The following is a 17,007-nucleotide window of genomic DNA, read 5'->3' on the forward strand; positions in this document are numbered from 1 at the left end:
TTGACCTAAAGGTATTCCTCTGGGTGGACAACTGTAAATGCAGAGAGTAGAGAGTCAGTTTTCAGGCATGACTCCAAATAGAACATGACTCTTTTAGACAAGAACAGTTTAAATGGCCTTCCTCTTGCCTCAGTATGGCATAACCACTGCTGGTTAGAGCATCCTGTGCAAAGAATCCAGTGAACCTGGGACTGACTCAGCGCATACATAAAGCAGGGGCCTGACTTTATATATGATGGGGATGTAACTGGATAAGTAGAGGCTGCAAATCATCCCTGGATGACAATAAGGGATCAGAAAAAGATATACCAGCAATCCCAGCTTAGGTGGTATGGAAGAAGGAATTCATGGGGCTCTTGAAAAAGGTTCAATAGAATCAGCCAGACAAGGAAACTCAGGGAAGACCCTAAAGAGTATTCTTAGCCACAATAAGGCACTCATCTGCTTTCTTCATTCAGAGAAGTTAAAACTTATCAAAACCCAGTGTATCATTTATAGTAGCTATGAACATGTATGATTAACTATGGCAGGATTCCATTCCAAAATGGAGGTCCCTATTGCTCCTTTTGTTGTCTTAAGGTGAAGAACTCTATTAGGTACTATAGGCAAAATATTAGGACCCAGTAGGTACTCACCCTTAAAAAATGTGAGAGGTCTTTCTTACTGAGACTCATTCCTCTCTCAGCTACATATTACACAGACCTACAGCAAATGAAAAATGTTCCCACAGAAGGAATCCAAAGTGATAGGCCAAGGCTGAGCCACTGATAAGACAAAATGTGCAGAAAGCCACAGTTTAGTCAATAGGACATAGGGTATATTACCACGTGAACTCAGATGATTGACAGTCCCGCTTTCTAATGCTCATTGTTTATGTACTAATAACATTACTAGCTATTTTAGAAGGCATTATCTGCCAGGTAGACTTCTAATAGCTATTTAAAGAAAACATGCACATTGTGTTCATTTCAATCATCATGGATATTCAATCATCATGGATATAAAACACAATTTGGATAGAAAAAAAGTTATACTTCCCCAACAATTCCCAGTGAGAGATGCAGTATTTCTGATCCAGAACACAGAAGATGGTAGCAAATCTCTTTTCATGGCTGTAGCATAAAGTCAACTCAGATATAAAACCCTAAGTGATCACTTTGAGAGGATAATTTATATGAATTGCACATGATATATGCCCTATAATACCTAAACTGAATATGGATATAGCAATGGACAGCAATCACTATGAACAATATGCCTTTATCACTTTCCTTCTGAAATAGTTTTAATCTAAATGAAATAAAGCAGTGTGAAGTACAACCACAGCGGGATACAGAAGAGAGTATTAAATGCTCCTAGGAAACGTCCCAATTTTAATTAGGGTGCCAATAAAATTAAATTTTCCCAATTTCTTATCCTTGTCAACCCACCAAAAATGCCAGACTTGCTATCTTTAATGTAATGCACTGAGTCATGAAGCTAAATACTCATTTGTTTATGTGCATATTGTCTACCAGGATCCAGTCCTATCTGGGTCAAAAAAGAGGTCAGCTGCCTCCAGGAAATTTAAGGTTGTAAAAATCTCAAATTAGGAACATGGTACATTTTGGAAACATTATCATTATCTTTGAAATAACTGAGCAAAATCAGTTGGCCCATTTATAAGTGAATAAATAGAAACTGAAATAAAATTGGTGAGCCCATAGTGATTGATGCAACCTATTAACAAAGCTTTTGTGTGAAATCTAAATTTTTATTTTATCACCACTTACCAAGACACTAATCATAGGAGGAAAAGGGACGGTCCAGTATTACTTAAAAAAAATAAAGTGTCCTCCAATTAGTCTAAAACTGATATGGTTAAACTACAGCTTTCAAATTATTTTAATTAATATGTTACTCTCATAATCATTTGAGTAATGACTCCACATAATACTATTAGATAACTGGACCCAAGTGGACAATTCCCTATTCAAACAAACAAAAATCCCTATTCAAAAATAAAAATAAAAAAAAAAAGCAAAAGAAGTCATTAATCCCCCTCGAAAAGTTCACATTCCTAAAATAGAAGTACAAAGTTTTCCTCAAGCTGATCCCAACTCACTTTCTAGTTTTCTCCACATCCCTTGGAACACAAGCTCCATGACAGGGGGTCTTTGTTTCATTCACGGTGCCTAAAACTGTGCCTAGCAACACTTGAGTGTCATGACTGGCTGGATGACTGAATGGGTGCCTGAATACAGTACCGCCCTGAGACCTACGGGAGATGGACACTGTCCTATGTCCCAACCTTTAGAAAGCACTGTGTTATCAACTCCCGACAAAATACATTTACTGGAAAACGCACTGGTGTCTCCGTTACTTGAGATCTGCCCCTGAACGCTTGTGTAGTAGGACATGTCACCCTAAACATCCACTCCGGTGTCTGCCACTGGTCAGGCCCCAGGAAATCACTGCTCCACATCTCTCTTACCCTCCATCTTTGAAACAAAAGACCACTGTATCTGAATGCCCTTGTGGTTTGTGGTGTGCTGCTCCCAAGTTCAAGAATAGAAAATGCTTCTGGGTATCAAGAGTATTTGAGTCTTACAAGCTTTTAGATAACAGAAAAGACAAATTAATTAACTTGTCAAATCCTTTTTCTCAGATAGCCTGAATTGGAAAGATTCTTGTATAATAAAATATTATGTCCCAGAAGTACAAAGTATCAGTTTTCTTGTGTTCCAATTACTGATGTGAGAGATCCTTACAGATTGGCAGACATTCACGAGTATAGGTAGGAGCTAATATTAAGGCATCTCTATCACTCAAGTGTGTATATTTGCACTACTCAATGTAACATGCATGAAGTATGATATCAGTTCTCTTCATTGGCCACTAGATAGATAATGAATGCTAGAATTTCTAATTTTTTTATCTTTATTAAAATATGTGGTTTAATTTTTAAATTAAACTTTAAGTTTAAATAATTTTATGTCTTAAGAGTCATTGTTTGAAAAAAGTATTTTACAAATCGATAAAAATGTTGATAATCTTTCATTATGTAGTTTTCATCAGGTATTTTTAAAAAGAAACAACATGAAACAATATGAAAGAAAAGATATTTAAAAATATCTGCTGAAAACTTTTAAAAAGAAACAATATGAAAGTATATAACCATAATTTAAAATTTTCAACTTCTGAGGATCCCTGGGTGGCTCAGCGGTTTGGCGCCTGCCTTTGTCCCAGGGCGTGATCCTGGAGACCCAGGATCGAGTCCCGCGTCGGACTCCCAGCATGGAGCCTGCTTCTCCCTCCTCCTGTGTCTCTGCCTCTTTCTCTCTCTCTCTCTCTCTGTGTCTATCATAAATAAAAATAAATAAATAAATCTTTAAAAAAATAAAATTTTCAGCTTCTTACATTTGCTTTAGTTTACATTTTTGTGAACTGCATAGTATTTTATGCTTTGGAGCATCATAATTTAACTCAATTGTTAAATATTTTAAGTGGCTCTTTTTTTTCTTCATTGTATAAATAATACGGGCATAAACATCACTGTGCATAAATTGTGGATATATCTTTAAGCAATTCCTTTAAGATATTTTTCTACTATGAAAACCTAGGTGAAAAACATTTTTAAAACTTTCGATAGATACTTCTAGATTAAACCTGAGAACGAAGATGAGAAATTATACTTCCTGCCCACAATGTTTGAGAATGGCCACTTCTGCACTACTCCAAAACAGTTTTAACCTCCGTTAATTTGACATGTGTAAAAGCTGAATGCAGTTTCTATTCTAAGTTGTTTCTTCCTTGCTAATACACCTGAATGTTTTCCAAATATTTATTGGTCATTCGAATGACATTTTAGACTTTTGCCAATTGTCCTACCATTTCTTTTTTTAATTTTAGCTTGTTGATTTGTTGGAGCTGTTTATTTATTAAGCAGATGAAATATCTGAATAGACAGCTAAAAAAATCCTATTACTAACTCAAATATGTACTTATAAAAATTATTCAGAATTGTGTTTCTTTTATTAACGTGGTGCTAAATTACTTTATGAGTTCTTAAAGATTCTTATTTTTGGCACGTTTGAGGTACGGAATGAGCAGTTCCCTGCTTCCATCTGTGAACACCAGTATTTGCACGCCAAACACAAGTTTAAAGGAGACAGGGAAGTGAACTCTGTAAAGTGGAGATTTGTAGAGTGTGATAATGAGGCAAGTCGTTATGTTCTAACTGGTCTTAACTGTTCCATAAATGTTTCCTTTACCCTGTAAACTTTAAGGTCAAGATAATATGAGGAGCACTTAAAGCAAAGAAAAGCCATGTGGGCCTTGGCTAGGGAACACGCATGCCGCTTGGGGGGTGTGGGGGGGTGGAATCTGGAATACTCTTTAATGGCCGTATGAACACATAAAAAATATTTTTTCTTCTCTAGCAGTACTGCCAAACTGAAACAAAGAACAACTGGGCTGCATCACTCACCTTCGAGGAAGTTCCTAGGAATGCCACAGGAGTCACAAACCCCGAAAGAGGGTTTGTTTTGTTCTCCAAAGCAGAGCAGAGCCCTGGCAAACACACTAGGAACACACAATAGGCTGTAGAATCTGAGGGATAATCTAGCTTTCTGAAGAGCAAGATCATCTCTGCGGGCATTTGGTTTCACACCATCTATGATATGTTAATACCCAAAAAGTACATGTCATTATTAAATCTCCCAGCAAAACTATATTTAGATTATCTAGCCTATTTTGTAATCCTTTTTTAATCCCAGAAAATGAAGAGCTAGCAATATATGATAGAATTTACTGGTACTTTAAATTACCAGTAGAATTGCTCCTTATAGCCATTAATGCTGTGATACAATTGGTTTCCTTTTTGTAAAAATGGCTAATATATATATTTTTTGCATTTCCTTCAAACCTCATTAGTGAAGTCGATGGATTATTGGCTACTGTCTGAAACATCTTAAATGTCACAAGCCATGCCTCTGAAATAAAATATTTTTAATTATATGGAAGGTATCTTAATAAACGGGCAAGTCAGGATTTATAATTCACACAATTAAGTGTTTCCTGTGGCAGAATTGTTAGACAATATGACCTAGATTTATACGTGGCTCTTTTTCTAGGAAACAAAGTTTGGGATCTTTTGTATACATTTTTTAGGCCAATAAAAAAAAAAAAAACAGTAGAAATATATTCAGTTCCTGTTTCGAAGAAGAAAAAAAAAATCCTATGGCACAGAATGGTTATTTGTCCCACGTCACACAGCTGGTGAGGGGTTGAAAGAACCAGAATCTACGTCTTAGAACCCCAAGCATTGCAAAAGCTGTCAAATCACTTTTCCATTCCAAGCAGCAGAGCATGTGTGATAACTGTTCTAAATCTTTCCAAAAGAATGAAGAAGCTGTGATCTAATTACAAAGTCTCGCAATGAACAAGGAATGGGGGGCGAGAGGAAACCTCTCTGGCCCGACTTTGTTCTGTTCCTTAGTTTTAATTGTGTGGTTGCAGGGGGCTGGGGAGAGTAAACAGCGGTGCTTCCCACTGGGTTCCCTGCAGGTTCTCCCTCCAGGAGTGAGATTCTGTCCATGATTTATATGGTTGGAGACATACAGGAAGAGTCTTGTCACTCAATACCCCCCTTCCCTCTCTGGCTCCGAGGAGCCTGCAATGCCTCACAGGAGCCTGTAACTGTCAAACGGCATTCCCCAAATCCATCAATACTGCCTGCTGCCATATAAATACCCTGCTGCTCTACAGGTTGCAAATATTTCAATCATTCTACAGACCTGCAGCAGCATCTAAGCAGACGTGAGAGAAACTCATGAAATCTGATGGCTTTATTTACTCTTCCAACGTAAGAGAAACACACACGCCTAAAACCTTCACTTTCCAAATGTTTACTGGGAGATTAGAAAAACAACAGATGACAGCCAGTGTGTCAGCCTAGAAGAATCACAAAAATCCTTCTTTAAACAATCTAGCAACCAGATGAAGACTCCAGGCCAGGAGCCCCTGTGTGTGTTTAAGAAGTTCATGGGGCTGACATTCCTTTCGATTGTAAAGAAATAGACATGGTCTCAAGTCCAAAGCCAAAAGTGCAAGGAAGTGAGGATTTCCTTGGCCTCACCTGAAGCAAATGTTATCTAGATCTGATTCTTCAAATCAAACCCCAGGAGACCAGGGCTGCATGTTATGGTTGTTCAGTTGGTAGACTGAACAATTCAATGGGCCGCCATTTACATAGATGGTAATGTAAATGGAGTCTTGTACTGGTATACAATCACATATAAGAGCCTACAAGGTTGCAGAGATGGGTATCTGGGCCAGTCTACCACTCACTAGGATCCTGCTCTGTTTTCTATTCATATTTGTGAATGAACTCATCAATCATTAATTCATTCAACAAATACTAACTGAATGCAAATGAAATGTGAATCTCATTCAAACCTGCAAAGACTTTTTGGGTAGACACTGTTCTTCCCATTTAGCAAATAATAACACTGAGGCTGAAAGATGTTAGTTGTTTGGAGGCAGGGGTCACAAAGCTGTGTTTTCTGAGCCTGTATCCAATATACTTCTCTCCTGGATAGAGCTGCTCAGTTCATTAAAGTAAAAGGTTCCTTTCTCAGCAATGTTTTTTTTTTAAGCAATGACTTTAAGAGTCAAGTTCCTGGGGGCACCTGGGTGGCACAATTGGTTAAGTGTCTGACTTTGGCTCAGGTCATGATCTCAGGGTCCTGGAATGGAGCCCCGCATTGGGTTTCCCATTTAGTGAAGAGTCTGCTTAGGATTCTCTCTCTGCCTCTTCCTCTGCCTCTCTCCTCTCCAAATAAATAAATAAAATCTTTATTAAAAAAAAAAAGAGTCAAGTTCTTGGGCAGTAGAGGCAGGAAAGCAGGATCTGGGAGGATTCAGTGAGGTGTTTGAGGACCAGTAGGCTTGGACACCAGTGCTGGAGGCTAACGGCAACGGCAATTTTGGTCTCTTGCTCACCTGGCTTAGAGCAGGTGTGGAGGTGGACAGGCCCCAGGATTGGGAGTCAGAAGAACTGTGCTCACATCTTGATATTCATGGCCATGAATATGCTACTAATTTTTCTGAGCTTTAATTTCTTCATCTATAAAATGGGAATAACCTCAGAGACCTTTTGAGGAATAAACATGATTATAGATTTATAAGGACTAGAAAAATGTCTGGCTGTCAAGGATGTTCAATAAACTGTAGGAATTGTTATTATTCACAGTTCTGGGATGTGTGATTCTTGGCTGGGTCTCCAGCATCTCAAGGGTATACATTTTCCTAAGTGGGGTATGTGTACAGGAAGACTTTGCTCTTCTTTTGTGCCTACTTCCCCCAAAAAGACATTAGGAGAGTAATTGTGACCCCACTCAGGAATATGATCTCTCACTCTCTCCCTTCTACTCAAGCAGTAAAGAGAGAGAGAGAGAGAGAGAGAGAGAGAGAGAGAAGTAATCGAAAAAGTTAATTTATCTGAAAGAACTGATATTTTTCTCTTTCCACAATATAGTTTCTAAGTGACTTCCAAGTTTTTAGATCCTTTAAGTTTATTCTTTGAAGTTTCTTTTTCCCGCTTCTAAGAGGTAGCTGTCCCTGCCCACTGTTTTGGAAGTAAGGAAACCTGGAGACCTTTCTATAGGCTCATAAAGACAGCGTGCCAGAAACAAGAAGGCCTGGCAGGGAGCGAGGGAGGTGGGGACTGAACGTGCCAAGACAGTTACACCCTTATTGGTTATGGCAAATGTTAAACAGGCTAGAAAATCAGAGGCCCTGGAAAAGACTTGTAAAAATAACAACATGAGAGGTTACTGTAAAGGCAAGGAACATGACAGGGGAGGCTGTGGGTGGCATGTGAAACATGTCGGAGACCGTGCCGGAGACACGTCCTGAGCTGTCCTTGCAAAGTGACGCCTCTTTGGAGATTCCTCCAGTGACCCCCATAATGGACAGGCCAAGGTGTGGCCCTGCCCATGGGCATATGGAGTGTTTTCAATTCCCTAACTGGAACTGAGAAAGGAGGAGCACAAGTCACAGACTGTTCCCGATGCTTTCCAAGAGGGCTCTGAGAGGGGTAAGTTGGAGAGCTGCCTGAAACAAATGTCTGAGTGATGGAGTAGAAGTGGCAAGTCTCTGTGCAAGACTAAATGGATTTTTTTTTAAATGTTCCAGATAATTCTTTATGGAATATGAGAAGGAAAAAAAAAAAAAAAAACCTAAAGAGACCATCACACAGAGATCCCTCACAAATGACCCTACCTAAATGAGGAGAGTAGACCAGATGTCCTGAGGATATGGCTGGGTGAAGTTCATTCTTACTTAGGGTCTTGAGTAGCTCTGGGAGCCACTGAGGGCAGAGCTAGAAAGCCAGCTTCTAGCTCTGGCACACTGTGCACAGTGAAAGCACACTCCTAATTTTACCACCTTAGCTTTCTCATTCCTGGGTCACTATTACATAACTCTTGCAATTAGTCTCTTGGGTTTTATTTCTTAAATTCCATTTTAGTGAAAGTAATGTTATTCATTCTACTACTCTCTGATTATTTAAAACTAAAATGAAGTTTTATGTTTATGAAGTGAAATATCGCATTTCCCTGGCTCTTAAGAAATCTATATTAGATTAACTTGAATCAATCACCGATCCAACAAATGCTCACGTGTCCATGAAGTCACGGTGCCCATGAGTCAGGAGAAGGAGATGCTCCACGGGAAGCACAAAAATTATGAAACTAGTACATAATGGTGTCTTTCATGATCCCGGCTCTCCCACTTACTTAACCCTGTGATCTTGGACAGAGTACTTAACTCCTTAGTGCCCCAGGCTCATCAACTATAATAACATCTATAGCATTCACGTAAAGACTGGAAAAAAAAAAAAAAAACATGCAAAACAGGACACGGTCTGGCAAAACCAGAGTTAATCGGTAACATGCATGTTTATGTTGAGGATGATTATCATTACTTTCATTAATGAATCACTGGTCTCTGACACACTAACAATGTTACGTGTTGGAAAGACTATGTATGATCTTGGGAGTGTGACCTTCAGCAAATTACTGAATCCATCTGAACCTCAGTTTTCCGTCTTCTGAGAAATACAGAGAATAACAGAGATCTCGTGGGGATTCAAGGACTCAAGAAAGTAGATGCCAAATTTGTCTTTGCTCTCTTGCAAAATAGAGCTGGAAAATTTGAACAATTATTCTGATCTAAACAGAGAGTAGGGTCCGACATTTATAAAGGGCCTACGTAAATAGATGATATTACTGCCACTATTTGCGTTTCTCCCAGCCCCTATGCTGAATAATCAATAATAAATGTTGTTTAAACAAATGGTGTAATTTTCCAATCTGTGTTGTTCTAAACCGACCTTTGCTCCTCATTGCCATTTGTAATGCATGCATAATTCATTGATGAAGCAGAAGGAGAAACAAGGATGTTGGTCTAAGTGGCCCTTTTTGGGTTGTTTTTGATGATTTGTTATAACCCCATAAATAAAACAAAACTTGTCACTGTAAATACGTATTATGTTATCTAGAGGTATATTTAGTGGGTAAAATAATAAAAACTAGCCTGCCTGTCCTGGAAATCTCAAGGTATAATTAATTGCTGGTAAAATTTATTCTAGAACTTAAGAGCTCTAAAGTAGAAGGAAAAATAAAGGCCACTGTCAACACAAACGCTAAAAAGAAATACCTAAAGGGCAGAGCCATTTGCCATTTGCAGGAAGTGTTTGCTAGCATACTTGTCTGGGAGGCAAAAAGGTAGATTCACATGGTGGAGATACATGTGTATGCATATAGACACATTTACTTTTAATAAATCATAACTCAAGGGATTGGCAAGGCTAACATGTCAACTTCAACTCCTGTCTGTTATTAGTTCTCTCACACACACACCTCCACATGGACAGAAATATGCATACGAAAAGGTGTGTGCATATACATATGTAAACACTCACACACACACCTACACATGTAATTTTTAATAAAGCATAGATCAAAAGGCCTTCAGAGCTAGCTCCAGTCAGTCAGCTGTAACCCCAGTCTGCTGTTTGTTCACCCACACACACTCACTATGCAATAAACCCTTTCAATATGGGAGACAAGAGCAAGATGCCCCTCTGTCCCCAAAGGGCACCTCTGTGTGCTCCCTCAGATCATAGCTGATGACATGTCAATGAAACGGTGCTTGCTCTGGTCCCGGAGATCAAAATGAGGGCTTAACCTGCAATTTACTCTACAAGTCCCATGACACTTGCCAGATCTGAAGACTTCATTCTAATCTTCCCTGCTAAAAAAATAATCAAATACTCCAGCAAAGATGTATTGACAACTCTTAATTAACCATGCTAATGGGGGTAAGAAAGAACATGGATAAATGAAATCCACACATAACCTAAAACCTTTATTTGGCCATTAATTTCCAACTTCTCCTTCACTAAACCTTTCAGGGAGGTGGGTATCAGTACTTGCTTTAATGACAGAATTATACAATGTCTACGTCTGGACACTGCCAGCCATTCGTTGAACAAGCTAACAAGCATGGAAGCAGCCCAGGGCACCACAAAAGGTACTGGGGTTTGCTGGTAATGTTTTCGTATCCTTTTGGATACAAGTCAATATATTTTAGACTGCTTTTATAATGAGGTTAGCTGGAATAGTTTTGTAGCAATAGAGGTTGTCCTGCTAGAGATGTTCTTGTTCCTTACCTATCATTGTTGCTACTCAAACAGATGAAAGCAAAGCAGCAGAACCCGGGTAGCTCAGGTGGTTCCCCACATCACACTCCACACTCGGAGAGGAGTCTGCTGGAGATTCTCTCTCTCTCTTTCCCTCTGCCCCTCCCCCTGCTCGTTCTCTCTCTCTCTCTCTCTCTCTCTCTCTCTCTCTCTCTCATAAACAAATCTTTAAGAAAAAATAAAAGGGGGAAAGGAGAGAGGAGGCATAGGGAGAGGGGCTAGCACACGTGCAAAGTCAAACGGTTATTGTTTTGAAACGAGCAGCTGATTGCAATGGAAAAATCTGCAGAAAGGGCAAAAGCTGATGCCTCCGAATGGACCAACAAGAAGGGAAAATGATGGAGGTGAGGTTTCCCTCCGGGAAAACCTGAGCTCACATTTATAGAGCACCTCCTCTGTGTCAGGCCCCCTGTACATCGACTATGATGAGCACCATGAAATGAGATGTAAGAAGGAACCTCGGCAAGGAACAAAAGTGGGCTTCCTCCTCCTTCTTCAAACATCTGGCACAGCCACACCAGATGGCAGGAACTGGGGCTGAGGAGCTGAGATCCTCCCAACATCTGTGCCTCAGCTGCCTCAAATGGTCATTTCTACTCTGCCATCCTGCCTGGTGCAGCAGAGACTCCCAGCAAGCAATCCTCCTGATACCAGTAATTTGTATCTGCCTGGACCACCAACTGGCCAGGCACATTACAAGGACCATCTCAGTTCACCTTGCCAACAAACCATCCGTTATCATCCCTATATTACATAGGAAGAGGGAGAAGCACAAAGGAACTTAAGCCACGTGCCCAGAGTTACGCAGCTAGGCAAGAGCAGGGCTGGGAATCAAACTCAGGCCATCAAGCTCCAGAACCAAGCTCTTACCCATAACACTGGCATTTCTGGAGCTCTCTAATGTGCCAGACAGATAATGTGCTCAATGTTCAGAGTGTGATTTCTCATTTAATCCCCTCATGGCCCCATGAGTTAGAGATTACTGCTGTTTTACAAATGAGGAAACTGATCTTGGAGAGAGAGGGGCAGTAAATTGCCAAGGTCACAGAGCCAGGGAGTGGGGGTGTTTCGCTCAAGGCCAGGTCTGCTTCTCCAGGTGAAGGTAATGATTCAGAACACAGGTCTGGAGTGGGTTTGAATCACTCTGTGTACAGCTGCTCCCCAGGGACCTGGCCTCAGCCCTCTGATTACTGTAGGACTTTATTACTTTCTGAATTCCCTTTGCTTATCTCACTCACCCCCTCCTCCCATTTTCCCCTTCTGGTGCCCTCTCTCCCTATCAAGGCTCCCAACCCCCACCCGCAGCCATCTCATCTCTGCTGTAAAATGTTTGTGAAATGTTCACCCTTCAAAAGCTGCATGCTGATTTGCAGTTTGCAATTCTTAGGAATAAAGGGACTCTACCAATACAAATAATCAAGTCCCAAACGTTAAAACGATCATTTCGGTTCACCTAAGTTTATACAAAAACATTTTCCATGGTCTGATGTCCTGAGTGTGCAGGAGTGTAGGAGTCCAGGTGGTCGCAGTGAGGACCAAAGAGCATCCCTAAAACAGTGAGGTGATCCAGGAACTGACCCAAGGCCCAGAGGCAGGGGTGAAGAGACAGAGGGGACCTGTAGGCATGAATTTTAAACAGAGGGTTCACAGGACCTAACGCCAGGAGGGCAATGCAGAATGAGAGATTGAGCAGAGCTAACAGACCTGAGGGGATTGTAGTGGGAATGTGGGTGGCACTGTTACCCACTATCCCCCGCATTCATGCATTACCTCCTCCTGTTAAACCATAACCTCCTTTAGGACTGGGACCTCATCCCAGGGTCTCTAGTGGCACCTTTTGCACTCAGGGCAGGAAAAGGGGGTAGTGGGTGATGGGGAGATCGGTCTACTCAGGGTGCAAGCAATAAATGGGTACACTGTCCACAGAGAATTTCAAAGCAGTAATAAAACTGAACAAAGTCCAAACACTTTTTATCATCACCATGGTCAGCAATTCTAAACAGAGAAAACACAGCCCTCCCCATGGAGGGCCCTCATCCATCACCCCCCCACACACCACCCGGTTGGCACCCCATGGCTTTGCACACTGCATTCACTTAACAAATACTCTTGGAAAGACTGAACTTAATTAAAGGGGTTTGGGAAAGGGCAGAAATTTTGTTGACTTCTGGGCACAAAACATGTAAACTGACTGACACTGAGATATACAAAATAGATCTTTCAAGAAAAACCATGCCACTCTTTCTTGTGTGCAGTAACAACACATCCTCCCTACAACACTCCACCAGCACTGCCGTCCTGGGGCTACAGAGATCACTCCCAGGGTCCTAGGATTTATTTCCCTTACTCCGGAGCCCAGGACAGATAATGAATCCCCCTCGTCAGCTGATCAATTGCTGGCACCTCCAGACTGGCATCCGGCACTCCCCCCTCCACCACCCTCAGAACAAGGTTAAAAGAACGGACTCCTGAACGATGGTCAGAGGGGAACAGAACAGGCTTAGGAAGAGGAAGCCGAAAATATTAAGAAATCAACATCAGCATTTAAAAGCAAAGCCCTTTCCACACCACAGAAGACGCTCCGCAATTCATCTTGTTCCCTGACTCTGCTTCACCAACTTGATGGAAGATGGTTTAACTGACATAAAAACCAGCTATACATGAATAGCAATGATTGATGGAGCCATTCCAAGCAACAGCCAAAAAAATGGCACTAAAAGATGCCTCAGGGTTCCTGTTAACTGTTTTATGAGGGGACCAATACTTTTTTCTTCTCTTGTTTAAGGAATAAATTAACAGAACAAGTACTTTTAAAAAACAGCGCATTGTTATACAGAGGGGGGACAAGTAGAAGGCCGGCTGGAATGTTGGTACATGTGTGACGGGCAGTCAGGATGGGGAGAACTGTGCTATAGGAAGCTTTCGCTGTACACTGCTGCTTGGTTTCAGGGTCCATGATTGGACTGGGTTTTATTTAATTCCATGTAATAATAAACTGTTGTATAAAGTAGTCTTACAGTACAAACACAATGTCTCAGGGGCAACAGAGCAAAAATCCAGTCTTCGATGGAAGTCTTAAAAAGAAAGCAGAGATGCTCCAAAAGAACCCTGATAAAGAGGGAAACTGGGGGAGAGCATTTGCTAAAAAAGTTAGGAAGGGCAGACTTGTAGGACTTGTGGTGAAAGTGCAGCTTCTTTCAATTCAGGGAGAACCATCTGTTTCAATATGGTGTCCTCGTCTTCGGGATGGTTCTTAAAAAGGAACAGAAAAGAGCAGAGGTTTCAAGAGTGTTGGCATTTCACATTTTTCTTCTCCTTTCTGGAGCACAGAGAGCCTTTTACCGGCCTTTCTCCCTTCTTATTTTGAAGAAGGTTAATTATGACCTGGGAGCATCATCAGCATCCTGGCACTTGAGACTCAGCCATTGTCGAAGAAGACTATTGTCGTCGCTGCGCTGCAAGAAGTAACTTGAGAAGCATCCAAATTTGGAACTCCTTTTCAGAAGCCTCGGGATCAGTTCCATGTTCTGGCATTGTATGGGATGACAGAGACCCACCCAGTTCTCCGAGGTCTTTGAAGATGCACACGAAAGTGAAGCATAAAATTCACTTGACTTTTCCAATAAAATAAACTGCATTTTGGCCCATCTAGGATAAGCCCTTCCCTGAACAATGCAAATCAACACAGCCACGTATTGCTGTCCTCGTCCTGGCTCTCCAGGCAAGCCCAAGGTACACAAACCAATTACGTGGTGGGTTTCTGGCCCAAGTTAATACATAGCAGGAGTTCTTAGTGTTTGTAAGTTTGACCTAGAAATTCTACTACCGGCAAATCGATCCCATAGAAATAGTCTTAACTGGGGAGTACTTTACAATCAAAGATGTTCAGGGCCTTGTAAATGGCAAGAGTTAGTAACAACCTAAAACTCCAGTCACCAGGAGATCGATGAAGTGAAAATCACAGTTCATCTAGTCAGTGGACTGTCATGCAGTCATTCAATACACTGCTTAGAAGAGTCTAGAAAAAACAGGAAGAACTGAAATCTTTTAAGTCCAGAAAGAAACTACGACCTACAGAGAAACTACTGTCTACATAGCATGTGTAACCACTATGCAAAAAAACATTGCCTCTAGATTTGTCTTTGAATTCAGGTAACGGAGTTAATTTAGAAGGAGGCAGTAAGGGAAGCTCCCTCAAGTGTATATGCTGCAGGTAAAACCAAACAAAATACAACAGAACAACCTGTACATTCCGAAGTGCTCGAGAATTTTGTGCCAAAGTGCTAGTGGTGAAGATGGGTGAATTTTATTTCTCTAACAGTTGTGTACTTTCCACTATTTTTTTAAATGTATTTATTTATTTGAGAGAGAGAGAGCCTGAGCAGGGGGAGGAGCAGAGGGAGAGGGAGACGAAGAATCCTGAAGCAAACTCCCCGCTAAGCAGGGAGCCTGACACAGGCTCAATCCCAGAACTCCTAGATCATGACCTAATCCAAAATCAAGAGTCACTTGCTCAACCAACTGAGCAACCCAGGTGCCCCTACTTTCCACTTTTTTAATGAGCATGTTCTTATTTTATATGGAGAATCACTAATTTTTTTAAAGATTTTATTTATTTATTCATGAGAGACGGACACAGAGAGAGAGAGAGAGAGAGGCAGAGACACAGGCAGAGGGAGAAGCAGGCTCCATGCAGGGAGCCCGATATGGGACTCGATCCCGGGTCTCCAGGATCAGGCCCTGGGCTGAAGGCAGGCACCAAATCGCTAAGCCACCTAGGGATCCCTGGGAATCACTAATTTTAAGAAAAATTAAACTCAGGAGAAAAAAAAAAGCTGCTTCTTTTTGCTCCGGTGAGAGTGGATGACACAAGGCCTGTGTGTTTTGGTAGCACCTGCCTCGCTACACGGTCGCGCCTATCTCCAAGCCGACGCGCCTCCTCTGTCCTGAAACCGCGCCAGGATGTCAAGCCCTGAAAAAAAGCCTGAGGGCCCATCAGGAAGGCCTGGGTTTCTTCTGGGATTTCCCTGCTGACTATGATCATCACCCTTAACCCTGCCCAGAGACAGTGGATCTACTGCCCATCAGAGGCCATGGGACTGGAAAGAGGAACAGGAAGATCAGGGGAGAGTGCAGTGTGGGGTCTCACGCCAGGCAATCCTGGTCCTGACACAGCTGCCCAGCAATGCGGGCCCAGTCGCACTCCCAAGCCTCTTGGAGTCCCAAATTCCTCACCTCCAACAGGAGAAATAATAGACTGTAAGGAGGTTTAAATGAGGCAATACATGAAATGCGCCTTATGCGGCCATTTCTCATCCTCCAGGACCCCTGCTAATAAGAACTGCCTACTTACATGCCCGCACTTTACGTGCACTTTCTCCTATAACCTTCAAGGATTATTTTCTTTAATCTCCACAGGGAAGACGCTGGGATTATCCCATCACCCATGAGAACCCCAAGGTTGCCTGCCCACCACTGCGCGGGCAGAAGCAGAAGCGGGAGAGCCAGGACTGACATCCAGAGCAGGTGTCCAACCTCCCTAGAGATCTTACACCTCTTGCTCAGACAAAATGAGGTGCTTTCTGAGGAGCAACTGACACAGGAAATCACACAGTGTAGGTGGGGTCCAGAACAAGGGCCCCTAAATCCACAGGGCAGGAGAGCATCCTGTGGTCACCCTGAAATGAAGGACGGGAGTGTGTGTGTGTGTGTGTGTGTGTGTGTGTGTGTGTGTGTGTGATTAGGCTGAGGCAAGGGCAGTGGAGGAGTTCAATTTCACTTACCCCCCACCAAGGACCTGTCTCTGCTCCTACTGTGTCCTGCGTCCCCACTACCAGGGGGCCCACAGACCGGAGAAGAGTGGAGGAAGATAGGGGGCACTCAGGATGTCACCCTGTCCGCCCCCCACCCTTCCATGAACCTCCTCGAACCCTGGCTCCGCGTCTCCCTCGCTCAAGGATTTATGTCTCATTTTCAATGGAATGTTACATTTGGTCAGAGCACGGAGAAAACTTCTCATTATAAACTAGGAAATGTGTGGAAAGAGAATTATTTACCCAAGGCAGCGCTCAATCAGTGTTGCCCGAATATTTATTTAGCCCACACACAGAGAAGTTGTGCTAATGTTTGCCAAAGAATGTAGCTTTATAAAGTAACTGGGTCAGAAAAAGACAGCCTATCATTTTACAAATAACTTTAAAATTGCTCAAGTTAAATGGCCGGCTCTCTCAGGTTTGTCTTTTCAAAATGCTGCAGAAACA

At 41.9% G+C, this 17,007-nt stretch overlaps 1 protein-coding gene across 12 annotated transcripts in view; it reads right to left on the bottom strand.

Annotated features, from left to right (window-relative positions):
• WWOX (WW domain containing oxidoreductase) overlaps positions 1 to 17,007 on the bottom strand; it is a 952,589-nt gene that overhangs the window by 815,053 nt on the left and 120,529 nt on the right. The window contains exon 6 of one of the 12 annotated variants that reach the window (XM_035716867.2): positions 13,883 to 13,999. The exons of the other annotated variants lie outside the window; for them this stretch is intronic. Within the exon in view, the coding sequence (XP_035572760.1) occupies positions 13,898 to 13,999 (102 nt within the window). The 3' untranslated portion in view covers positions 13,883 to 13,897. Of the gene's footprint in view, positions 1 to 13,882; positions 14,000 to 17,007 lie in introns of those variants that run through there. 12 annotated transcript variants of the gene reach the window in all.

Source organism: Canis lupus, chromosome 5 (assembly GCF_003254725.2).
Source record: "Canis lupus dingo isolate Sandy chromosome 5, ASM325472v2, whole genome shotgun sequence".
Lineage (NCBI taxonomy): Eukaryota > Metazoa > Chordata > Mammalia > Carnivora > Canidae > Canis > Canis lupus.